At 30.6% G+C, this 25,848-nt stretch overlaps 3 protein-coding genes across 3 annotated transcripts; 1 reads left to right on the top strand and 2 right to left on the bottom strand.

The window, feature by feature from the left end:
* Nucleotides 1-10,868: 10,868 nt before the first annotated feature.
* LOC120086662 (GATA transcription factor-like protein) lies at nt 10,869-12,058 on the bottom strand. The gene is made up of 2 exons (XM_039043405.2): nt 11,831-12,058; nt 10,869-11,554 (listed from the first exon to the last, which is right to left on the bottom strand). Exons 1-2 carry the CDS (start codon nt 11,993-11,995, stop codon nt 11,003-11,005), a joined length of 717 nt encoding a protein of 238 aa, XP_038899333.1. The 5' UTR covers nt 11,996-12,058; the 3' UTR covers nt 10,869-11,002.
* A 3,046-nt stretch (nt 12,059-15,104) lies between these two features.
* On the bottom strand, nt 15,105-17,357 carry LOC120087136 (GATA transcription factor 15-like). Its single transcript, XM_039044030.2, has 2 exons — nt 16,812-17,357; nt 15,105-15,457 (listed from the first exon to the last, which is right to left on the bottom strand). Exons 1-2 carry the CDS (start codon nt 16,986-16,988, stop codon nt 15,236-15,238), a joined length of 399 nt encoding a protein of 132 aa, XP_038899958.1. The 5' UTR covers nt 16,989-17,357; the 3' UTR covers nt 15,105-15,235.
* Nucleotides 17,358-20,984: 3,627 nt separating this feature from the next.
* On the top strand, nt 20,985-25,045 carry LOC120085273 (uncharacterized). Its single transcript, XM_039041182.2, has 9 exons — nt 20,985-21,359; nt 22,411-22,541; nt 22,951-23,036; nt 23,133-23,227; nt 23,604-23,700; nt 23,820-23,934; nt 24,099-24,253; nt 24,398-24,523; nt 24,616-25,045. Exons 1-9 carry the CDS (start codon nt 21,148-21,150, stop codon nt 24,832-24,834), a joined length of 1,236 nt encoding a protein of 411 aa, XP_038897110.1. The 5' UTR covers nt 20,985-21,147; the 3' UTR covers nt 24,835-25,045.
* Nucleotides 25,046-25,848: the final 803 nt, after the last annotated feature.

The following is a 25,848-nucleotide window of genomic DNA, read 5'->3' as shown; positions in this document are numbered from 1 at the left end:
AATGGAAGAGGTATATGCTTTTTGTGGTACTTTCTAACACGTGGCAGGTTATGGTTGGCTAAGACTTTGAACTGGGTCCGTTACTTTTTTTTTTTTTTTAACCTTAAAAAACATGTTGTAATTTTTACTCTAAATGAGTGGTTTGGTAGCCCATCTAAAAGTTGTTCAAGTTAGTTAAATAAATATGTATTTGATAGAACATTTGAATTTTGTTTTGAAAATTATTTTCTAATTATGTGATTTTAATTATGTCAATTTTGAAAATAATATTTTTATATTTCTATTGAAACCCGATTTTAAATTTTAAATTTTAAATTTTAAAATGCATTATATATTTTTAATTAAAATGTTTAGAAATATAGAATTCATTTTCAGTTAAAAAAAGAAAATTGTATAGGGCAGCAAACGAATTAGTATATTTGTAATTTTAGCAACAGGTTTTTAGATTTACAAATATATATAAGAAAATAATAATAATCCTCCAACGTCATTTTCACTTCTATATGTTTTTTCATAATATCTCATCTTTCAGTATTTTTTCTCTCATGTGTATATTTTCACTTTTTCAATCTTCCTTTGTCTGACTCAATCATCATTTTTTCTTTCTTGTTTTTGTGTATTACAATTTTTCCATTTTCTTCCTATTTTTCTTCCATTTTTGTTTGGTTTTCTTTTTATTTAGGGGATTTTTGTGTTTTCTTTTAGTTAAAAAGTTTGTTTTCTTAACAATTTGGTGTGCTTTCTTTGATTTAGTTTTTAAACCATCGATATATTTTCTGATTTTAATTTTTATCTTAATAGTGTTTCAAGTATCATATATAAAATTTAGAGTACATCAATCAATAGTAGTTCACGAATATACGAAAATTATTTTACATTAGTTGTACTTTATTTATTTATTTATTTGTGTAATTATTGTGTTTTTTGTTTGCAGCAATTTGAGTTACCACTGATTTATTGTTTATATTCCCTGTGTTTTGTAGTTATGATAAGTTTCCAATAATTGCTTTTTAGAATGGTCAATGAGATGGTGGACAACGTCGATTTAATTTACAAAGATGAAGTTCATGGCATATTAGAAGTTCATCAATAATAACCTATTGGATCTTTTAGTATATAACACTAAATTAAAATTGTATATTACATCAGCAATCTAACCAATATCAATGAGTAAACTTATTAAATTTTTTAGTTGAATAGTTAGTGTATCAGATATCAATCAGCAAACCTATTAAAATTTTCTAGTAATCATTAGTGTTGTCATATATCAATCAACAAGCATATTAAATCTCTAGCTAGTCCATCAATATACTATTAGATATCATGAACAATATATTGAATATCAAATAATTTAAGACATTAGTATATCCGACAACAATTAGTCAATACCAGAAGTAAGACATGAGTGTATAAACAGTATATCTACCACCTTTCAATATTTCAAGTGCATCTTAGCAGTATGTCTAATAATAAACATTCAATCAGTAACTTATATTATAAGTGCATCAATGATATATCAAATGTAAAACATGAATGTATCAGACGTTATTCATTAAACACTTAAAGTAAGATATGAGTGTATCAACAATATATCTAACATCAATCAACATTTTAATATTATTCGCAGTATGTCTAACATCCATCAACATTCAATCAGTAATTTATTTTGAAATAAGTATGTGTATTTCATTTTATATATATGGTATTCCAAGTGTATCGACAATAAATCAAATATAGGAAATGAGTATATCAGACATCAATCAGTAAATACTTGAAGTAAGATATAAATGTATCGACAATATATCTAACATCAATCAACATTTCAAGTGTATCACGTAATATATCTAATAGCTATCAATGTTAAATCAACAATCACACATTTTAACCATGGAAAATTTTTGAACCTTTGATTATTTTGGTATTGTAGGGATAAAACCCTAATGCAGCAGAATAATTAAGACCTAACTCGAAATTAATTGAGAGATTGAAATACCAATACACTGACAAAATTATAGAATATAATAAGGGAGATCTAGAATCTCAACATACTGTAAAATTAGGTTAAACATATGTCACACCCCCTCCCAGATTATCCTCTTAATCAAGAAGAGAATGTGATTACAGTAGTTACCATTGCTTTTATGGCACTTACTACCCATCTAAACTTCCTTAACCTGCTTTAACAACCCTGGATACAAGATATTACTATATACAACTCTTAACATGGCTTAATAAAATAACATGTATAACCAAGGTTCAACACACACACTGCATACAAAACATAATTATAGATACCAAAACCTAGTGGGTCCCAAAACTCCTTACAAGTCCCTAAACATGAACAATACATACGTACAAACATTTCTAAGATAAACACCTAAACTTCACTTATGTCTTTAAGCTTTAACTTGAGTCCTTGAGTGATAGAGCAGTAGGACAGCTAACTTCTAGGTAGATGATCACTACCTGAGGGAAAAGAAAACATTTGAAAAGAATGAGCTACTAGCCTAATGAGTGACCATTTAAAACATATGTACTGAAAACTACCAAGCAAACTCATACTTAAAACTTTTAAACATATAACTGCTGGAACACATTAAATAACATAATCTTTAGTTGAGAGAGAACCCTTTTGCTCAATCCCTCAATGTCAAACCTTAGCTGGTGCGGAGTAATCTTTGTAAGAGTTAAACAACATGCAGTGGAAGTATCAAAGATTCATAAGCATTCTAATTCACTAATTTTGGCAAAAACTAAAGCATGCTCTTCATAAAAAATGAGTTTTCAGAACATAATGAACTTTCCAAGAAAACGTCTGTTCAGCTGCTGTCTTCACTTGATATCAACGTGAACCACCTCAAAGCCTTCCCTACAATGCTCTTAGAGCTTTAGGCAAAGTTGTGGGACTCAAGAATAGCTTGAAGGTGTGAAGAAACAAGGAAAGCTCACAATAGCAAATTGAAGAAGACAATTTCTTCTTTACCGATATTTTTCTCTCAAATTCTGTATTCTCATTCTTTTTTTTTTTTTCTCCAACAACTCCAATCTTCTTTATATATTTAGATGAACATGCAAAGTGACGGAGTGCATGGCTTGTAGCTCATGCTTGGAGAATCAAAGTAGAGAAGATAATGCATTTTGTGTGAGCATAAAGATGATGGTAATGGAGAATACCCATTTTCCATTTTGTGCAAACATGAAAACGAATTTCCATTTTCTTTTAACACACAAAATGACTTTTACATCATTTTTAATTCAAAAATTGATTTTCTTAAATTAATTTCATAAATTAATTTAATATCAAATATTAAATAAATTTTGCACAATAATCATCTTCATATATTTAAATCATATTTAAATATTTATTCTCTTGTTCCGTTTAATTTGAACGTTTCAAATTAATTTCTCAAGTTACCCTAAAGCTTACCCATTTACGAGCTAGTAAGGGGACCTCATGGACCTACAGATCATGGGCTCCAACGATCCAAGATTAATCGGCTAAACTCATTAGACCGATTTAACCCCCATTCGTTAACTAATGGGTGATTCCACTAAAGTCCATAGTTGAACTCCTTTCACTGTAGATATATTATATCCACTCGATATAACCATGATTAGTAAATTAACCCTTCACAGGTTGCTCGTAATAACAGCTGGGTCGAATCTCTGTTTTACCCCCGTAATTACCTCTTGTTCCTTAAATTCCACTGATCCCCTAATGAACAATTAATTTGTAATCTAATCAACAAATCAAATCCCTCTTAGGCCAATGAGAGGGTGAGGCCTATTGTTCAAGACCCAGAATCAGCATTTGAAGGGAACAACCTCTTTACTAACCCTAATCGGGTAGGAGTGAATTCCCTCTTGCACCTTATGTTCCCAACTATTCATCCAGTCTTATCCCCAAAATGGTAAGCTTATTGAGCATAGGCAATTGGTCTACTCTCACCATTTGCAGATCAAAGGATAATCCCAAACAAACAGGAGTTCATAGTTAGTTTAGGATTAAGGTTAAGTTACCTAGGTCATCGCTTTGAAATAGTCAATCTTAAACAGTAAACAATGTTATAAAGTAAGAGTGACAGGTTTCGTGGTTCGATCTTGCACAAGACACCCTCACTTCTCATGTCTCGACATGCACGAATTAGGATCACTTCGTATGTAGCACTTTACAACACTTTGTAACAACTACAGAGTAGGCCGCATCCAATAGTATTACCAGAATAAGATACCCAATCTTATTCATATACTATAGATCATTTTGACTATTTACTCGAACCTGATCCACTTGTATGTCTCCACATAAAGTTCAAGTATTCATATAATAGTCAAGGGAATTAAGTTTATTGGATTTCTAAAAAACAATATATTCAACAACAACTTTATTGAAGTCTCATAATAAGTTCTAATGTTTACAAACCATGAGTTTTAGGACATAAAACCCAACAATCTCAACACAACCAACGTCAACTCTACCTACGTACACGTGGTAATAACTAAGTACCGTCATACCTTAGGTACTAGGGCCCAGATAACTTCTCAAAGTCCTTCAGTATCGAGTCCATCATAATCATCATAAAACTCATTCTTTGAAATAAAGCATACTTGCATAAGTAACTTAAATTGTATGCTTAAAACATCTTCATCATATATCATGAAAATTACTAACATATTCATAAACATAAAGAGTAGAAGTACTTAAATCATGCTTTCATAAACACCTTTAAACTAAGCATGCGTTGAAACTCTTTGGAAGCTAGTTTGCTTGGAAAACTATCTTAATCGTACTTAGAAATGAAAGCAAGTATGAAACTAGTCTTTTAATAAAATATGCGTTTACTAAAGCATTTGGAAGCACTTAGTCTTGTCACTCGGGGTGTCGTTCTTATGGTTGGTAAGCCTTCCCTATTGGCGTGTGTCCTGTAAAAATGATAAACACTTTTGGTTAATACTAATAGTTTCCTAATGAGCCTAACACATAAGAACAAGCTTAGCATTTAACTGTGAGTATCAATCTTTCCCTCAATGCATGGCATAATTAAGAAATACCTTAGGTCAAATGGTTAGGCGATGTAGCAACAAGCGCTCACCCCTTGCGCTAAACCTCACTCACATGCATATGCGTTGCGCGCCTTGCCTATGCGCCAATGCTTCCTTCACCAACGCAACACAACCTCGCCTTTTCACACACACCTTGCACTCATAACGCAACTTTGACATTAGAACACATTTTTTAGTTTATCGTGATGAAATTGAAAATTTTGAGTGGAATTGATACAATTGGAAAAATTATTTAAAAAAAAACATTTATTCGTTGGATTATTAAGATTGTAAAAGTATTATTGAATTGATTTTTGTAAATGATGAAAAAATATATTGGATTTTTGGTAATAAAAAACTCTATTTAATTAAGTACACCTCTCATCTTAGAATATTCCAATCAAAACTCTACTCGATACTCTGTTTCATGTTATGTGTTATCAAATTTATAATATATCTTTTCTTTTGTGAGACAAAACTAAAGTTGACTTCTTAATTAATGTTTTTAGTTTTAATTATTCAATAATCATGATTAAATAAAACTAAAAGTAAACAATTAATCAATCAGTAATCTTCTTCAAATCTTGTTTAAGATCTAGATTCCTCCATTACATAGAAAAAGAAAAGTATAGACATATCATATACTATTTCATTTTTTAAAAAAGGTATATTTTCTAACTTTAAAGTGAAAAGGAACAATTTTATTGGTTATGTTATAGTGCACTTTTTTCTTCCATTATTGGGAAAAAACCCCGTCCCAAAAGTGGCAAGATAATGGGAATAAGAATCCAAAAGGTTAGATATTATGTGGTTGACAATATTTATATAAATGTCATAGATGTTATATGAATTAACTTTGTATTGGTAGTATTCTAATAAAGGGATGTTTCTCGAAAACGCAGATTTGGCAAAATTGTTTTCTTATCGAGATTTTTCTTCTAACATTATTTGCCGATCTCTTTCCTTTTTCAGTGTGCGACTGTTCTGGAAGTTAAGGTTGCTCTTCCTTGTTTCTGTTGGGCATATTTAAAGGACAATTAGTCCTCTGGTTATGATCGATTGTTTTGTCTTTATTAGAGCAACATCATGTTATAGTTTTGTAATTGTATTGTTCATGTTTGTAAGAAGAAGAGAGTTGCATCACTTGGAGATATACTGCGATCTACTTACTACTTGTGTATCGTGATTCATCTGAGAAAGGGTTTCTCAAAGTTTAGTGGGAGCCTAAGTCGTTCGAGCAAAGGGGACTTTATTCTTAGAAGGAAAGATATGATCCAAAGTGAGAATGAGTCTCACAACTTGAAGGAAGCTCGAGTCTTGCAGAGAAAGAGTCTCTATCTTAGGAGGAGCTTAAGACATTCTTCATTGACACTACTACTTAGGGGGAGCTAAGTTTCCATGAGAGGGAGTCTTAAACCTAAGGGGAGCCTAGGTGTACGGTTGAGTGATAAAGATGTCTGGGAGTCACTGTAATTGTGTTATCATTACAAATAAGTACTACGTTGTAATTGCTTGTTATTGATAAGTTATCTTTCCTAGGTATACTGTCCTCCAAACGTAGGTAGTTTACACGGAACTAGGTTACCAGTCTCCTGTATTTATTTTTCTCTTAATTATTTCTAGTAATTGTTGTGTGGAATGTTGTAACAGTGTAGCTATCATAGTTATCACATAGTAAACAACTTCTTTCTTATTTTCAGAAAATCATATGGAAGAGAAGATAATATATATGAACATTAAACATTAAACAAATAATTGAGGTTCATTTGATAATAACTTAGACCCCGTTTGATAACCATTTGATTTTAAATTTTTAGTTTTTAAAAATTAAGCCCATAAACACCTCTTCCACCTACAAATTTCTTGCGTTGTTACTTTGTTATTTACTTTTTACCAATATTTTCTAAAAAATCAAGCCAAATTTTGGAAATTAACAAAAAGTAGTTTTAGAAAACGTGTCTTATTTTTTGAATTTGACTAAGAGTTCATACTTAAAAAAGATAGAAACCATGACAAGAATTTGAGAGGAAATAGATTTGATTTTTAATAACTAAACGAAAAATAAACGATTATCTAACGGAGCTTTGGCTTCTTAAAAAAAAAAATTGTGCTTATTTTCTCGCATTTTCTTAGTCAAGATTTTCATATTTTTTGGGTAAATATTTGAAATTTTAGCCAAATTTAAAAAAACAAAAAGTAGTTTTTGAAAACTGGTTTTCTAATTTTTAAAATTTAACTTTGATTTTTTAAACCTAATAGATGGAAGAGGTGTTTACAAAATTAATTTTTTAAAAAAAACTAAATAATTAACCAATGAAATTAATCAATATTATTCTTTGTGTTTTGTTGAGTTGTGAATGGGAGAGGAGGAAGGATTCATTCAATAATTTATAAAGTAATACAGAGCTCCAAAAAAAAGAAAAAAAAAAAAAAAAAAAAAAAAGGATGAAAATGGCATGTGAAAAGCCAAATAGTTAAAGACCAAAAAAATTCCAACTCAAGTGGGCATTTTGGAATTTTGGAATTTTGGAATACCCTTATCCTAAAAGAAAGCTACCAACCACTAAAGGCACATGGGATATAATGATCCAAAATGCTCAAGTGTTGGTGCCAAAGTCATGGCATTAATTGCTTTATATTCTCCTATTTCTTCCACCCTCTCCCCCAACTTCTTTTCTTTTTCTCTAACAAACACTTCCCTTCTACTCAAAGAAATCCATTCCATTCTAATCACATCCTACTCAAACACCTATATGATAGTACTAATTTGAGAAACTACTTTTTAAAGAAGTGGATTCATGTCATTGTTTGAGTAAAAAGAAAATTTGTAAGCTTCAATACTTCATCTTTTTGACAATGATCGATGGGAGAAAATATATATATATCGTATGCAACTTGCATGCAATAATTACGAGAGTTGTGGGTAGAAAAAAATCATTCAATATTCTAAAGTAAGATTATATTGATCTTAGGGAGAACATAAGACTTTAACACTTGACAAAGATTCTCTATCTTAGGAAAAACCTATTTCATTATTACTTGAAAAGGATTTCTCTAATTTAAGGGAAGCCTAACTTATTCAAGTGAAGATGCATTCACAAAAAGGTAGAAAGATTACATTTGAGAAAGAGTCTCACACTTACGGGGAGCCTAGATGATTCTTTACTAATGTACTCATACTTAAGGGAGCCTAAGTTTCATTGAAAGGGAGTCTCACACTCAAGGGGAGTTTAAATGATCATTTACTGATTCGAACGTTTTGTGTGTCATTGTATTTGTCGTAAATTTATATATAAGTACAACATTGTAACTGCTTGACTTCATATTAGTAAAAGTATCTTTCCACGGACACATCACCCTCCAATGTAGGTGGTATTACACTGAATTACATTATCGAACTCTATGTTCTGTTTTAGTTTTTTACTTTTATGTATTTGTCTATGATATTTTTAAAAAAACTGTAATATCGTGTGTAACCTTTATTTCATTCTATTTAACTCTCTTTTCACTATTTATATGTTGAAGTTTTGTCGGGTTGCATTTTATATCATTTGCATCATTTCCTAATTTATAGCTTAGATTATTATACATGTAAACATTTAAAAGGAACTAAATGCATAAGTCAACTTTCTAGTAAATAGTTGACAATTGATATGTATCTTAGAGTTTCAAATCCCCATACTTTATATTTTATTTATATTTGTTGTACTAAAAAAATTATACTTCGATAAAAAGATGAATTGAAATGACTAAACATATAGATTAAAACAAAAAGCCTATTCCAAGACATGTTGAGAATATGAATCATTTCCTCTCTCGAAGTCGTAGGTTTAGATCTCCATACTATGGTTATTCTAGGAACAACTTTCGTTTATATAGTTAATGAAAAAAAATCATTCAATATTATTAAATAAACTTGAGACATCTCAAAACCAATGTAAAACATAGTAGTTTATGATTACATTAGATTTTTCCTTCCTTCCAATATATTGCTATTTCAGTTAAGATATCTAAACTCCCAAGAAAATATTCAAAGAAATTAAAATAAAGAATCATTAATACGTCTTAATTTGTAAATGCATAATCAGTCTACAAGTAATTTTTTCGATTTAACTACGCCTTACTTCTTCTTCTTCTTCTTCTTCTGATCTCCCCTTCTTCCTCTTTCACCTTTCTTCAATGGCAGAAAAATTGCAGAGGAACAAGAAATCAAACCCATTTCTCAATCCTCTGTCAACAATGGAGAATTCATTTTTTTTAGAGGAAAAGAATGATTAAGAAAGGCAGAGGCAAAAATTTCCATAAAAATGGAACGGATTTGGCAGAAGCAGAGGGGGGAGTGTAATAATAGTAAGGAAAATACGGTAAAATTGGGTTCGGCGGCGGCGGAGCAATGCCGGGAAATTGGCCACCGTCGGCTGGAGGGTAGGGCTGGACGGAGGACGGCGGTGGTGGAGAATGGTAGACGCATGTATCACACGAGGGAGACGAGGGAGGCGGAGGGCATTGGGAAGTGGGGAGTGGCGGTGGCGGAGATGGAGGCGGAGGGGGCGGGGGAGGGCAGTCAACAAGGGGCGGCGGCGGGAGTTGGCATGGGTTGTCACAGCTTGAGCACATGGAGCAGCCAACCTGATCCTTGGCCACGGCGGTGGCGAAACAGAGAAGGGAAAATTTGGAGAGTGAAAAGAGGAAGAAAGTGAGGGAAATGGAGACGAGATTGGCCATTGATGTGAATTGGAAGCTACACGATCATATGGTAGAAGAAATTGAAATATAAAGGTACAGAATTTGGGTGGGAGTGGTCATTTTAGGTCTCCCCAATTTTAAGTTTTTCGTTAATTATTTATGCGTTTAGACTAATTGATCTTCCCCCTCACTAATCTTAAATTAATATTAGTAGCCCCATAAAAATTCGAAAAGTCCCAAAATTCGCTTAAATCAACTATAATTTTTAGTCGATTTGAGCTGAAACTGATCGGTTTGACAGTTTCAACTTGCATTAGGAAAAAAAAACTGAAAATAAACTATTGAATTTAATTTGGTAAAAGAAAAAGATCGGATTATATAAGTTTCGATAAAAATTTGTTTGGTTCAAGTTTGGTTTAGTATAACCACCAAATTGCATGTACCCTAATCAAATATAACAAGTTTAGTCTTCACTTTTTTGTGTCTATTGAGAGGTTAATGTTTAAACTTATACAACCTCTAAACTTGAAATTAAGAGGGAGAGCATGTGTATGGGCGAGTGCACCAGGCAGTTAGCAAGTGATTTAGCTTCTACGGAACCATTTATTCATTATGAAAAGACGTGAAACAATAATAATAGACAAGTAAAAAAGGGGGGGGGGGAACAAAATTTATGGCATTTTGAAGTCAAAGTTAAATTAAAACAAGAAATTAGGACATTGGCTCCCCATAGGCTACAATGTCGCTACAAGCGAGGATTATCAAAATAATTGAATTAGCCTCCCATATATAACTCCTAATTTCAGGATTTTTTTTTACCCTTTGTGCACGCAATTTGTGATCTGATGTGAGATTATTTCGGTAATTTCCGTTGATGAAGACATTTAAGAAGCGGCGCAAAATTTTAAACTATTATTATTTATTTTGAGGCCACGTTGAAGCAATGGTGCGGCCGTGGAGGAATCAACTTGTCCCACATCGACTGAGAATCAGAACCAGGTGAATATTAAAAAGCCAAGCCAGCTATTCCCAAAAACCCTTCTTTTAAATAGTGCAGGATCAATTCTCGGTAGGGTCACCATACAAGTACTCTTATTTAGAGGGTTTTCTTTCAAAAATCACTCCCTTTTAAAGAAAATAAATGAAACTAAAATCACAAGATTTACTAATATATAAATAAACCCTACTATAGTATTATCTTTTGCTAAAACTTACCCATAAACTTAGTAAAATTAACTACATTAAAATTTACATGCATATGTCAAAAAGCCTTTACTTAAAATTGTTCACCACGCAAAGCCCTGAGAATCCTCGACTGTGGAGCATCGGGATCTCCACGCATTGCATTTTGTTTCCAAATCTCCGTCGCTCTCCGCAGCGAATCATCCACCGTGTCCAGCTGCTCCGGCAACCACCCAATCACATCCTTCCCGTCCCCGTCGTACGCCGTCCCGTCCGTGGCTCTGGTTATCGGCTTACGCGTATCAGCAAACTCGATCTCCGCCAATGGAGACGCCTTGTGGTGCTTGTAATAATCTCTATTGTCTTCCTCCTGTTCTTTCATTTCAGTCGTTCTGTTTTCTTTCCCCTTCTCCAACGGCCCGCCGTAGACGCCGATGCAGCTCACCTCGTCGGTCACCGTACTTTGGGGTCTCTTTTGTTGAGTAATGGGCTTCGAGGCCTGGCCCACTACCTTGGTTTCTAACCGAGGGGAGGAAGCGTGTTGGGCCTTCGGTTGCCCAAATGGCCCATTTGAATCTCCTAATTTAGGGTCCTTCCTTTCGTAATTGGCTTTTGTATTATCTGGCTCTAAATTATCCTGTGATTCCTACAAAATCAGGATCATAATCGAAATTAAAAATAGCGCTTCCAAAGCCATTGTAAACATTTTTACAATGTTTCCAACATAGTGTTAAATCACTAAAAATTAATTATTAAATTAATTTTACGTTTTTAAATACAATTTTCTTATTATCAAAATTGATTTACGTCAATTTTTTAAAGAGAAGTTTTGACAATAGCAGAATGATTTTGATAGTATAAGAGAGAGAAGAAATCGTAGAGCTCAGATAAATGATGATACGATAAGAGAGAAGAAATATACCTCGGGTTCCCCGGATAAAACCGCAGGGTCATTGTCGTCGTTGGCGTGAACGGACGGGTCAGCAGTACGACGTGTCGTCAGAGCACTTCGTCGGAGGCGTTGAAATTGGGCCAGAGAGAGAGCCCAGTTCGATTTCGGTGCGATCGCCGTCAATCTCGATTGCATTGTTCACTCCCACATTTTTGTTTTCGGCAAGGTCATTAAAAAGAAAAATAAACAAGTTTCTAGAGATGAGAAGATAATATGACACGTGGCCATCAGGTTGACAACGCAGGGTCCACGTGTATTTTGAGTGGTAAGTTCTGGGTTATTCTAATTTATTTATTTATAATATTATTATGTCTTGTCGTGTCTTCGGAGATGCACCTAGAACAATGGGGAATTATCTTCAGAGAACCCAGGAACTCCCATACTTCCATTTTTCAAAAACAGGTTATTCACTTTTTGTTTTCCTATTTTAAAGGATTAAAATGGGACAATTATCCTAAATAATTTTTTTAAGTTTTCATATTAAAAAAACAAGCACTCTTTAGAAATTCGTTAGAATAATTTTTCTAACGAAATCAGCTTTCGACATTTAGTTAAAAGTACATTTTTTTTTTACCACTTATCGATTGTTGTAATACATTTCATCAATTTTGTATGAAATCTTATACTAAATCAAATCTCGTATATTTTCAAATTTTCTCCAAATTCAATTATCTTTACTAAATATTACATCAAATTATTTTGTATTTTTCAAATATTTGACATAATTTATATTTTTATAATTATATGAATTTTCAGAATTCTGAATGGAATTTTCTAAAGAAAGTAAAAACGAATTCATATTCAAATCCAAAATACGATCGGAACTCGCACTGCCTTCCTTTATCAGATAACTATTCGAGTAGAACATAATTTGATACGATAGAATGCAATAGAAACAAAGACACAGGGAACGTCCCCTCTCGCTCAGTCCAGTCCGGGCTTTTTTATGCGCCGCTTTACCCGAAAATGAGCTTTGCTCCACGCCCCAATCGTCCTCCTGGAGAAATATGTGCTTCTAAAAGAAGTGAGATAATTGTCTATTCAAGATAGCGACATCCCTTTTCGGAAGACGGTTGAGTCCCCCGTCGCGTCAGTGTCAACATCCTTGACGGTGATTCTCAAATATCGCAGAACAGAATTTGATACAATGAGACCGGCGGTGGGTTACCATAGAAGAGTGGACAAAAAAAATTGTAAAAATAGAATTACTATCATTCCTATAAACATCTTATAACTCACCTCCACCCCAAGGGCTCAGGCCTTGAAAATAGATTTTTCAAATTGATTTAAGATGATTGAATTGACATTTTTAAATTTTGCGAAAGATCAAATATTGTGAAAAATTGTATAAGATTTTGGATATATATTGAATCTTGGTATTAATACTGTTCGAGATTCTACTAAGAACATCTTATAACTCACCTCCACCCCAAGGGCACAGGCCTTGAAAATAGATTTTCCAAATTGATTTAAGATGATTGAATTGACATTTTTAAATTTTGCGAAAGATCAAATCTTGTGAAAAATTGTATAAGATTTTGGATATATATTAAATCTTGGTATTAATATTGTTCGAGATTCTACTACTTAGTAATTTAAATATATAAAATTTGATGTTAATTACGCTGAATTTCATCGAGTCTAAATATATGGAATCTCGACATTATTATGCGCGAGATTAACACCGAGATCCACATAATTACATGAATTTCTAAATAGATTTATCGATTATCTAAATAATTTACCAATTATCTTTTCAAATTTCTCGCAATTGTGTAATATTTGATACTGTGATTTTTTTTTTTAATTTTAGAAACATTTCAGAAGATTACATAACATTTAAAAAATTTAATAAACCTCGATGCGTAATCGAAATTAAAAAAATTGTTTTGTTAACAAAATTTCGATGATTGATCTTAGACGAAATGGATCAAAAAAATTATTCTAATAATTTTTCAAAAAATTTCGATGATTGATCTTAGACGAAATGGATCAAAAAAATTATTCTAATAATTTTTCAAAAGACGTACTAATTTTGTAAAGTAAAAACTTAAATGTAGTACTTCCCACGATTTTTCATTAAAATGATTTAATTTTTTCTTTTATATATATATTGAAAATAAATTAGGTGATATTTACTAATGTAAGTCGAATTTTAATTTAATAAAAACATGAAATGGGAGCGAGAGACTAGGGAGAGATTTGTAGAACTTGAAAATTTATGGATTAAATTTATATTTTTAAAAGAGATAAAGTCAATACACGATATTTATGGCTTTGTACTAGTTAGTGTGAATTTGAAAATCTATAACCCTCCATTTGGATTCAAATGTTTAAGAAATTATTTTAAATCTTGTAATTTGAAACTGAAAAATATTTGAAATAAATATGATTAAAATTTTATGTTTAGATAATAAGAAAATTAAGAATTTAATAATATAAGGTTTTAATTATGATGTATTAATTAAAAATTAGAATAAGACAATATTAAATAAGTAATTATTTTTAAATTCTATAAAATTCATTATACAATTAATTACTTAAAGTTATGTGTTTGGATGAACTTACTAAGACTTTTATATGTATTAATATAATTGATTAAAAATTAGAATAGGACAATGTTAAATAAATAATTTACCTTTAATATACATAAAAAGAATTCATTAAAGAATCAATTATTGAAATTTTTTCTTAAGAAAATCATTTTAATAATTTTTTAACAAAGATCAAATAGATTTCTTGTGGAAACAATTTTCGTAGGCTATCTTTATTTCAATCTTTGTAAAATCAAATAAAAAATTTCACGAAAATAGAAAAATATGTAAGATGCAGGAATAGAGACGGAGAAGCCATCCCTATCCCCATCCCCATCCCCATCCCACCCTCACTCTATGTACAACTCTAACTCTCACTCTATTCTATATACACAAGTTAACTATGTTTAGTTATGTTGATGAATATTTCACAAACAAACTAAATTGTACTTAAATTAACCAAACAAAAACAGATTAATAAATTCATTAAAGACTAGATTTAAATAGATATAGAATAATATATAAAATTTACAGATATATAACAAAATTTAAATTTAACTATTAAAGTTCATCATTGATAGATTTTTATCTGTGATAAAATTTATCAAGAATAAAAATCTATAAACAATAAAGTTTACTATCAATAAATTTTGTTATATTTACTAGTGTAATTATTCAACAAAATATATATAGAGAGATGAATTGATATAAAAACAACTTGAACTAAAAAAATATAATATATATTTCGAAAATTATTTTCTCCACCTCGAAATCTCTCTTTCCATACAAAATAAAGAGAGACTGGTAACGTAGAGTCCACTCTTTACAAAATTCATATGTTTCAGACATAGGCGGAAGATAGAGCCATAAGAAGCATCGCGGCCGCCTGTTCTTCTTCTCCGATTGGCTCTGCAACTATCTTTCTCGCTAACTTCACCACTCTCATCTTCAATGATCCTCCTCCCACTTTCTTCCCTTTTCCGATCTTATTATTGTTATTATTATTGTTGTCGTTATTATTCTTCATCTTCCTGTATCGAATCCCACATGCATTGCACAGCGACTGTGTCAACAGAAAACAAAGAACAACACATAAATCAATTGATTGAAAACAAAATGAAGTTATATATAATGCTTAAATATAAATCCATATTCGAAGTTTCTCTTTTTCAGCTACATTTGAAACAATCTGTCACAATTATTCCTAGTGTTTGACATCTGGTTGCTAGTATTTATAATTAAAAATACTTTTTTATTAGGTTGTTTTTAAATATAGAAAAATGAGTTAATTTATTTAAAAATATAATAAAATATTAATGTCCAATACTCAACGACATTTTGTCTAAATTTTTTTTAATAGTTTCGTCATTTAAAAGAATTATTATTTTAATTATTTTCTTTGAATTTTTTTTTTTTTATTAATTTATTGTATGAATGGAAAGATTAAAATTTCTAATCTTCTTAAGTTGAAAATATACATCTTAATCTTAAACTATGTCAAATTAACAAATTAAAAAGTTTAAAAAATAAACAGAAGAACGCTACATTTATGGTACGATGAAATAATCATCCCACCTCAAAATTTTTAGTCAAGTATGAGCATTGTTATCAGCTATAAAAATAATAAAAGTATGAACATAGTCAAAATAAACATATTTGAAATAAAATGACATATCATCGGCATATATATATAAATATATATTAAAAAATAGTGTGTAGGCTTATATTTTGGATGGAGAGATCGATCCCTTTATTTTTATTTTTTATTTTAAAAATTTATAGTTGTTTCTTCTTATATTTTCAATTGAATTTTTTTAATATGGGTAGAGGAAAGATTTAAGTTCTTAAATCAAATTTTAAATTAAAAAATAAAAAATTATTTTAAATAACAAAACTGTTCAAAATATTTACAAATAATAACAAAATGTCAATGTCCATCTGTTATAGACTATGATAGATTATTATCTATATCTATAGTAAATACGGTAAAATTTTACTATTTTTATAAATATTTTTTATAAAAAATAATTATTTTTCAAAATTTAACTTTTTAAAAGATAGTAAAAAAACTGACGAGAAATTAAAAAAATTTAAAAAGAGAACCATGCTTATAAGCTTAAACATTTTTTTTTTTTTTTTTAAAAAAAGTTATCAAATGGATTTTAAATTAGATTTCAGAACATTTTACATATTTTCAATAGACAAAACACAAAACACATGGGCAAAATGATAAAATATATATTGCAATATAAATTAAAAAAAAAAATAGAAAACTCTAGAAATAGAATTTTGTTTTGTGTTTGATGAGAGTGTAATGCAATCTTGTGATATTGCTCTGGTATTAGCTCCCTTAGTATGGAAACTGTTAGTTTGATGAAGAAATAACTAGAAAAAGAGATGGGAATAAGTAATTATACCCTTGGCCCCGCCGGACCGGCTCTCCAGAGAGGGGTTCTGGTGGTGCAACAATGGACGCAGGCCCTCTGTTTCTGCGGCTCCCTATTGAGCAGACTCTGTTTCGAAACGGCTGCCATTAGAGATGGGGTGAAGGTCGAAGCAGAGAAATCGGCGGGACGGTTCACGAGGAACGCCATGATCACCGGATCCAAACCAAAATCACCAATCACTTCAGCTTAAGCTTTGAGCATCAGTGAGAACGGAAGGTGTTTGAAGAAAGTCCTGAGAGAAAGAATGAAAGAGAATCTTCTTAAGAGCTCTGTTTTGAATTTTTGGGTTAATTCCTTCCGGTTTTTATCAAGTGAGGAGGTGGACGACAGGGAACGCCTAGGATCAGAAGGTGTAATGACGGCTATACCCTTAATGCTTCTACCCACAATTGGGAAGTAGGTTTCTTTAATGTGCTTTCCTTATAAGCATATATTCATAAATCACTTTTTAGTTTCAAATATAATCAAATTACATAATAAATGTTGTGTCATTGTAAAAATAAAAAAGAAAAAAAAAGTTTCTCTCTTTGGTAATTAACTTTGAAACTTATCCTATTTTGATCCTTAAACTTTCAAAAATGTTTATTTTAGTTCCTAAATTTTTAAAAAGTGTTTATTTTGATCTCTAGTGTTAAGATTAAACATTTTAAAGATGAAATCTGTTTAAAAATAAAATAACATCTAGCATGAATTGAACAAGATGAAAATAAAGTAAAATAGTAACAACCAATGTGCCGAAATAGTGAACACAACCAATATCTTGGACATAAAATGACTTTTGAGATCTTCCATAAAAAATCACTTTACCACTTAATTCAAAATTGAAAGCTTAGATTTTTTAGCATCACTAACTTATTTGACAGCCTAATCATAAAAAAATACAAGTTATCTCAGTTAACAAAATTTTAATAGCAAGGAACAACGTAAGCCATTTTTAAAAGTTTAGATACTACAATTAAAAATTTTAAAAATTTAGGGGCTAAAATAGAATAAGATCCAAAATTTAGGGACAAAAAAAATATATATAATAAACATATTGTTTTTTAGTGAGTTAATTTACAAATTTAAATGTGTATTTTTGTAGATATGTTATCTTTCAAAAGAAAAAAATTATCAATTTGATCTTTAAATTTTATATTTAATATTTTTTCAAACTTTGTATAGTATTGAATAACTTCGTAAACTTTGATTTAGGTTCATCTAAACATGTATTTCAATTTGGAGTTAATAGGTTAGTTATTTTTTTAAGAAAAATGAATATATTATGTACTTATGTTTGACAAAATTAAAAGTTTTAGAACTTATTAAATCCTTTTAAAGTTGATAAATTGAATATAATTTTACAACTTATAAACCAAACAGTGGTGGAGGGGGATGACAATTTTCTTGATCTTCTACAAATTTAGGGGTTTATTATTGTCTAGATTTCACAAATATTTTTGAAGTTGTTGATCAATGATCCTCTACCTTTTAGGGGTTTATTTATTTATTTTTTCACAAGTACTTTTGAGTGTCAATAATGTACCTTATCTCATTTCAAGTGTCATTCTCATAATTGATACTATACACATACATGTGTTTATTTGAAAAGTAGTCCATCAAATTATGCAACTTTTAGCAAAATTTTGATAACAAAGCTTAATAATCTTTAGAATTTGTCTAAAATCTCTTTTAAAAAAACTTTATATGTTGATCACCTAAATAATAGTAATAATGATAGATAAACATGGTTAGTTATATCTGAACTTTTCACTCGATACCATATTTTTCTTTTCTTTTATACAAATAACATAACTACGAAGAAGATAATAGATGTCTTATTCACTAAATTATGTTCAAAATTGATACGGTTAGTTTTAATTCTCTTCTCTTATTAAATATGTGGTATGATAATAAAATTTAGAGTATGTTTAGATTGATTTTTTAAACGCTTAAAAAATACTCTTTTTTCTTCATTTAGAAACACTTTTTGAAACAAAGTCAATTCAAATAGACATTTAAATAGAGGAAAGAATACATGTTGGTACATAAACGAAATCAACCAACAAAGAAAGCATGAAAGTGTAAATAGTAAGGATCAACATGAAGATTTACATAGTTCATTAATAATGTGTTCGCTACGTCCACGATTAAAGAGAGAGAATACTTTTATTACCAAAAAAAATTTAAGATAATATATATGTAGATGTGTCGATAGAGTTAGAAGGTATCTTAGGTCTAAAATCGTAAATAATATAATAAGTGTACAATTTAGAATATAGAATGTGATAGATAATAAATTTAAGACATTTTTAGTAATTGAAAAAAAAAAAAGAAGAAAAAAGTGGGAGGCAAAGGCAGAGTTATGGCCTGAATTTGCTCCAAAATGTTTAATTAAAGGTATGCCTCAATCCCATTTGGGGCGCACTAATTTTACAACAAAAAGGTCAGTTTTTAGTGAGTTTTTTTTGACATTCTGTCTAATTTTCTTCACAACCAACAAACACAGACAAATTCTCTATTCATTTGGACCTCAACTTATGGGCCTCTTTTTGTCTCTTCTTCACTCCTCACCATTTGTCACAAACATGTTTCTTAAGTTATGATATTAAATAATAGAGTTTAATTCAATTATGATGTTAAATAATGGAGTTTAGGAATGTGTCATCTAATGAACCAATTGGATGGAGATGAAATTTATTTCCTAATTCATGAAATCATGGGTCACTAACTAATGTAGCATCTTCATATAGTTATTTTAGTCCTTTTTAATGAATCTCATTTCTAGTTTACGTGAACATAATTCAACTAGTTAAAATGTTAATGTATTTGTTTTAAAATTTTAAGATTCTTTTTTTGAGTAAAATAATATATTCGGTGGAGGGTTCAAATCTTTAACGTATTGGTTGATAGTTTATATTTTATATCAATTAAGTTATATTCATGTTAATTTGATTGATAAATATAGTTATTGATTTTTTTTTTAAATTAATTCGTTTTCTCACAGTTACTTTACAATGGTCTTATTTTTCTTGTGGAAACATTTGTATTCTTAAACTTGATTTGAATTTGGAATCATCTATTAAAAGTGGATAACAAATCGAATAATACTTGTAGTTTTTATAAGCTTATTTTACAAAATTCAAAGGCGAAATATTTATCATACAAGACTTTAAATGTTAGAATATTTATTCTCACATTATTGAAATAAGAAAACATTATAATGCATTTAATTAACTCTTTTGATTAATATGACGTGAAAATACTGTTTTAGTCCATAGATTTTCATTTTCTTGTCTAATAAGTCCTTGAACTTTTAAAAGTATCTAAGAAGTCTTTCAATTTTCAATTTAGTAACTGAAAGATTTTAAATTTTAAAATTATTGTATAAATCCGCATAATTTTAATTATATGTCTAACAGATTCCTATCATATTCAATATTCTTTTAAAGTTGATGGATGGTTTAGGCATGAAATTAAATTTTAATATTTTGCCCAATAGATTGATGAACTTTAATGTTAAAAGGTCAATAATCTATTAAATGTAAAATTTAAAGTTTAAGGACTTATTAGATATAATATTAAAAGTTTAGGGACTTCTTGGATATTTTTTAAAATTTAGATATCTAGTAGTCACTAACACGAAAATTTAGTGAATAAACTTGTATTTAAACCTAATATTAGAACAATACATCGCAAATAATTAAGTGGAGGTTTGCACCTAACAATTTTCTTTTTTCTTTTAGTTCTTTGAATTTTCTAGAATAAGTAATTCCTTAACATATCATGCTCTTATCGACAATTAGTTTTTTTATTAATTAAAAAAAACACTCTAGATACTTAAATTTTAATGGAAGCAACAATTTCGTGCCTAAATTTTAGTATTAACAAAATATTTCATGAACTTAAATTTTTCACTTAAGAAATTTTAACAAAACATTGTACAATTAGGTCAAAGATTAGGATTCAATTTTATATCTTGTGACATTTTCTTTGTTGTAAAAGTATATTGTATCGTTTCAACTTTTAAGTTAAATTCTTTTTTTAGTACAATTAGATAGGAAGATTCGAACTATAGATCTATACTCATATATTAATATAATTATGTTCGGTTATTTTTTTTTATTATTATTTTTAGTTCAATAGCTTCATGTATAATATCGAGTATCAACATTAATTTGTTATCTACCAACGAGACTATATGCTTATGAAAATTGAGTGAAAATTATCGTCTTTGATTGGTCCCCATTTACTCTTTATGTCGAGAAAATAGAAGAAATTAAAAATTGGGTTAATAATTTAAGCGTTAAAATTCATCCGTTAATGAATGATATTTTGCAGAGGATTGGGCATGGAGGAAGAGAAGAAACTATCCTCTGTAGCTAAGAGATTCGTCCCTTCACCAATTCAACAACTCTCTCTTCTTGCTCAGCAATGCGACGCCATCAACCTTGCCGAAGGATTTCCAGATTTTCCCGCGCCTCTCACCCTAAAAAACGCCGCCGTTTCCGCCATTAACTCCGATTTCAACCAGTACAGGTTCATTCTTCTACTCTTTACTTCTTCATATCTTGCCTTAACGTTTCATTTTCTTTTGGATTCTTTGGTCACTGATGGCCTTGATGCTGTTAGTCGAATTTCTAATTTCAATATTTGCCGTCTGTCTTAAATCATCTTGGAAATGCTTGGTGATTGTGACTATGAGTTTGGACCTAATCTTCTTTATTATGTTAGGTGTGCTTGCAAGTTATTTTAAAATCAGTATTTTAAACTAAAATGCTTTCATTGGAAAAGAATCCATCAAGTGCTTTTGACTATTTTCAAAAATGCTTTTACATTACTCCCAAATATCTTCCTGCAAAAGTTCTTTCAGTTTTGTAAAAAGCACATCCAAATAGGACTTGGGGTTGTTTGAATTGACTTACTAAAGGCTTAAATACATTTTCTTTTCCACTTAGAAATAGATATTTAAGCATTTAGAAAGCCAATCTAAACAGGCTAGCCATTTAGTTTCTTTATTCCAAATGTCTAAATAGACTACATTCAGGTTTCTAACAAAATTAATATCAATTGATGCATTTCCAGATTGGGGATTCCTTTGGTGTTGATTTTCCTGGCATCCCCTGCCGTGCATTAAGTAGATTATGCATGTTGATTACAAAAGAGTGAACCTGTTCTTTGATGCAATTCTACATCGAGGAGTTCCTCTTTCAACGCTCCCTTTTGAGATAAATGGATGTTTCTTTGGCAAGCTGGGGGTTTATGCAATCTTTTGGGGTGTTTGAGAGGAAAGAACAATAGAACCTTTCGAGGTAGGAAGAGGGGTCCTGGTATTTTGTTTATCTCTAGGTTCTACGTTTCTCTCTAGGTATCAATGACTAAATCTTTTTGTAACTAAACGTTAGGTCTTACTGTACTTGACTGGAGTCCTTCTGTGGGACCTCTTTATTGTGGACTTGTTTTTATGGATGTCTTTCTATTCTTTCATTATTTCTGGATGAAATTTTCATTCTTTATGAAAAGAAAAAAAAACAGTATGTTAATACAATTTGACTTCTTAAATGTACTAAACGTAGTGTTGAAAGACAAGGCACGTGCAGGGGATATGTGACGAACTGGCGAAGATAGTAAAGAAAACTCATGGCTTAGATGTTAACCCTCTTACTGATATTGCTATTTGTTGTGGTCAAACTGAGGCATTTGCTGCTGCTGTATTTTCTGGTACATGTCTTCGTGTTCTTATCCCATTGATTCTTTCCATTGCTTTGAAACATTAAAGCCCCGTTTGGTTCATTTTGTTTTTGAAAATTAAGCCTATATCATCTACACTCCGTACCATGATTTGCATCTTTCTTAATTACAATGGTTGAATTCTTAGCCAAATTTAAAAAACAAGAACAACTTTTTGAAAGCTACTGTTTTTAGTTCTCAAAATTTGGTTTGGTTTTTTAAATCATTGGTGAAAAGTAGATAATAAAGGAAGAAATTTGGAGGTGGAAGTAGTATCCATAGACTTAATTTTTAAAAACAAAAACAAAATGGTTACCAAACGAGGCCTACATGGGTTGTTTTTCTGTTCTATATGTTCGTATAATTTGTTTTATCATCTTAATATCTTCTGATTTGATAGTGATAAACCCTGGTGATGAAGTTATAATTTTTGATCCATCGTTCGACACATATGCAAGTGTTTTATCCATTGCTGGGGGAATTCCAGTAAGCTAACTTGTTTCTCATTAACAAATGTCATAAATTGATTCCTCTGATTTCTCAAACTGATTTCCCACCTGATTTTGAATTCAAAATGAACAGGTATATGTAGCACTTGACCCACCTAAGTGGACTCTTGACCCAAATAAACTTTTGAAGTCCTTTACGGATAGAACAAAAGCTATAGTATTGAACAGGTAAGAATTTCATATTCTTGACTAGATAATCATGTTGATCGTAAAATATATTCTCATTCTTCATAATCATAACTGAACAGAAAATTATGATTCTTTCTTTGAAAGGATGTTACTCAGTTCAACACGGAAGAATATTTTTTTTGTGAAGTTCCTGTGTCAAAATGCACGGTTTTATTTAGGATATCTTTTCTTTTTCTTGTATAAGATAAATGATGAATGGACGATCATGACAATCTTCAACAACAATAAGATACTAAGCAAGAAACTTCTGTTTGTATTAAATGAAAAATGAATGGAGTGGTTGGTCTTTTCTTGCTGAACTTTTGGTGAATTATCTAATATGATGTTTAACAATTTGCATTCGTTGTTTATGAAGCCCGCACAATCCAACCGGAAAAGTTTTCTCCAAAGTTGAACTTGATACAATTGCGAGAGCTTGCTGTGCCAATGATTGCCTAGCCATAACAGATGAAGTATGACAACCTTGTCTTTTATGACTTGTTCACGTTCATTGACTACCATATCTAATTGTGTCGGAGACTTCCCTTGCTCATCTTGATACACTTTTCTTTTCCAATACGACGCTCAACAGGTTTACGAGTATATAACATTTGGTGATGCAAAACATGTATCTCTTGCCTCAGTTCCGGGAATGTGTGGGAGGACAATCATCACATCTTCCCTGTCTAAAACGTTTTCTGTTACAGGTTACATCTAGATCAGATCCGTACTTAAATCTGTGCTTTTAATGAATTTATTAGTTTTCATGTCAACATGAGAACCAGAAAACTTTTTTTTGCACAATATGTGACCAGTTATCATTAAACTAACGCGTGTTTGTCGTTTCATTGTGTTGTTTCCTATTACTTAGGTTGGAGGATTGGTTGGGCAATTGCTCCTGCTTTTATTGCCTCTGCAATGAGAAACATTCATGTTAGAATTACAGACTCTGCTCCTGCCCCTTTTCAGGAAGCTGCCTTGATTGCATTGCGAAGTCCTCCGGAATATTTCGAGTCACTAAGACAAGTAGGTTATAATTTTCATAGCCAAGAACTTTCCTTTTATTTTGTGCAATTGATAACTAAAACCTCAATTCAATTGAACTGAAATCTCAAAAACCATCTTCTGTTTTCTATGTTTCATTCATGGAGTATGTTGTTTGACGTGCAGGACTACGAATCAAAAAGAGACTTTATCCTTAAGTTGCTTGCCAATATCGGATTTCAAGTTCAGTTTGAACCTCAAGGCTCGTTTTTTTTATTTGCAGAACTCCCCAAAAGTTGCACACTTACTGATGTACATATCGCAACTAAATCTGCTGAAAATAAAGTATGGTTGGCCATTGTATTTAAGTGAAATGACTTCGTTTTTTGATTGATTACTTGCAGGTTGATTGTGTTGAGGAACTGATAAAACGAGCCGGAGTGGTGGCGGTGCCAGGATGTGGATTTTTTCAAACGAATTCATCGAGAGAGAAGCGCATCGAGGAAGATTGTAGCTATCAAAATAGATATATCAGGTTTGCTTTCTGCAAGAGTAATGCCACTTTGACTTCTGCTGCACAAAAACTCAATGAAGCAAATTTTGAGTTTCTTAAGATGAACTGATTCTAGTGGAGCAAGGTGGTTAGTTGTTACCATGAAATAAAAGTTTGAGATACCTTTTCAAGAGGCACTTTATTCCATACATAGTTAAAAGGCATATGAATAGGATAAATTATTTAATGAGATCATTCCAATGTGGCTGTCTCATAATAAATTGGTGAATGTGGATTAAAAAATCGAGATATTCTTGAATAATCATTGGATGTGAATTCAAGATGTTTTCTTTACCGTTATATTATCACGATCACACCAAATAATTAGCAATAAATAGAAACTAGGATGTTGGAACATGTGCCTAGAAAGAAAAGGATGGTAAGTTTTGACTTCCAAAACCTTATCCATGTTTGAGGGAGGAGTTTGTTTTCCCAATTCTTAGGAAAGCAAATGGGCTTAAATAAGAAGCCCAAGAGCATCTTGCAAGATTTTGAGCAAGTAGAAGGCCAATATATGGGATTGTTTACTAATGTTTTTCTTCTTTCTTTTCCTCTCTCTTTCACATATTTTTTAGGGACAATTGCAAATATAGTAAAAGGTCTAAAATATTAGTAGATATAACATAATGCAAAAGAATTTATAAATATAATAAAATTTAAAACTAGTTTTTAGGATATTTAGTGATAGACTATATCGTTAATAGGAGTTTATCACTAATAAGAGTCTATCTCGATGGAGTCTATCATAGATAGATTTTGCTATATTTCTTTTCAATTTTTTTGCTATATTTATAATCCTTTAAAAATTTTCCTATACACATAATTATTTGTCCTAAAAGTCCTATCAATTGTGATTACCCAATTTTTTAAAAAATGTATTTCATAATGTTATGTAACACCTTTTTTTTTTCTTTTTTGAAATAACCAAAAAATATTAAGAAAATTGGTTAAATTATCCGTTTAGTTTTTAAACTTTTAGGTTTGTATCTCATGTGTATTTTCATTTTAAAAGGTGTTTAATAAATAGATAAGACCCTGTTTGATAACCCTTTAGTATTTGAAAATCATGCTTATTTTCTTACAA

This window comes from Benincasa hispida, chromosome 9 (assembly GCF_027475165.1).
Source record: "Benincasa hispida cultivar pf3 chromosome 9, pf3_genome.v1.1, whole genome shotgun sequence".
NCBI classification, from domain to species: Eukaryota; Viridiplantae; Streptophyta; class Magnoliopsida; order Cucurbitales; family Cucurbitaceae; genus Benincasa; species Benincasa hispida.
Note: the sequence above shows the minus strand (reverse complement) of the source record. Positions and strands in the feature narration are given on the sequence as shown.

What these genes read in the sequence shown, in the direction of transcription:
- LOC120086662 (XM_039043405.2), bottom strand. Translation starts at nt 11,995, where the DNA reads ATGCAATCGAGATTGACGGCGATCGCACCGAAATCGAACTGGGCTCTC. An exon ending in TTTTATCCGGGGAACCCGAG is followed by an intron (nt 11,555 to 11,830) that starts GTATATTTCTTC and finishes CTGATTTTGTAG; the next exon opens with GAATCACAGGATAATTTAGA.
- LOC120087136 (XM_039044030.2), bottom strand. Translation starts at nt 16,988, where the DNA reads ATGGCGTTCCTCGTGAACCGTCCCGCCGATTTCTCTGCTTCGACCTTC. An exon ending in CCGGTCCGGCGGGGCCAAGG is followed by an intron (nt 15,458 to 16,811) that starts GTATAATTACTT and finishes CTGTTGACACAG; the next exon opens with TCGCTGTGCAATGCATGTGG.
- LOC120085273 (XM_039041182.2), top strand. Translation starts at nt 21,148, where the DNA reads ATGATATTTTGCAGAGGATTGGGCATGGAGGAAGAGAAGAAACTATCC. An exon ending in TCCGATTTCAACCAGTACAG is followed by an intron (nt 21,360 to 22,410) that starts GTTCATTCTTCT and finishes TTGAAAGACAAG; the next exon opens with GCACGTGCAGGGGATATGTG. An exon ending in AAAGCTATAGTATTGAACAG is followed by an intron (nt 23,228 to 23,603) that starts GTAAGAATTTCA and finishes TTGTTTATGAAG; the next exon opens with CCCGCACAATCCAACCGGAA.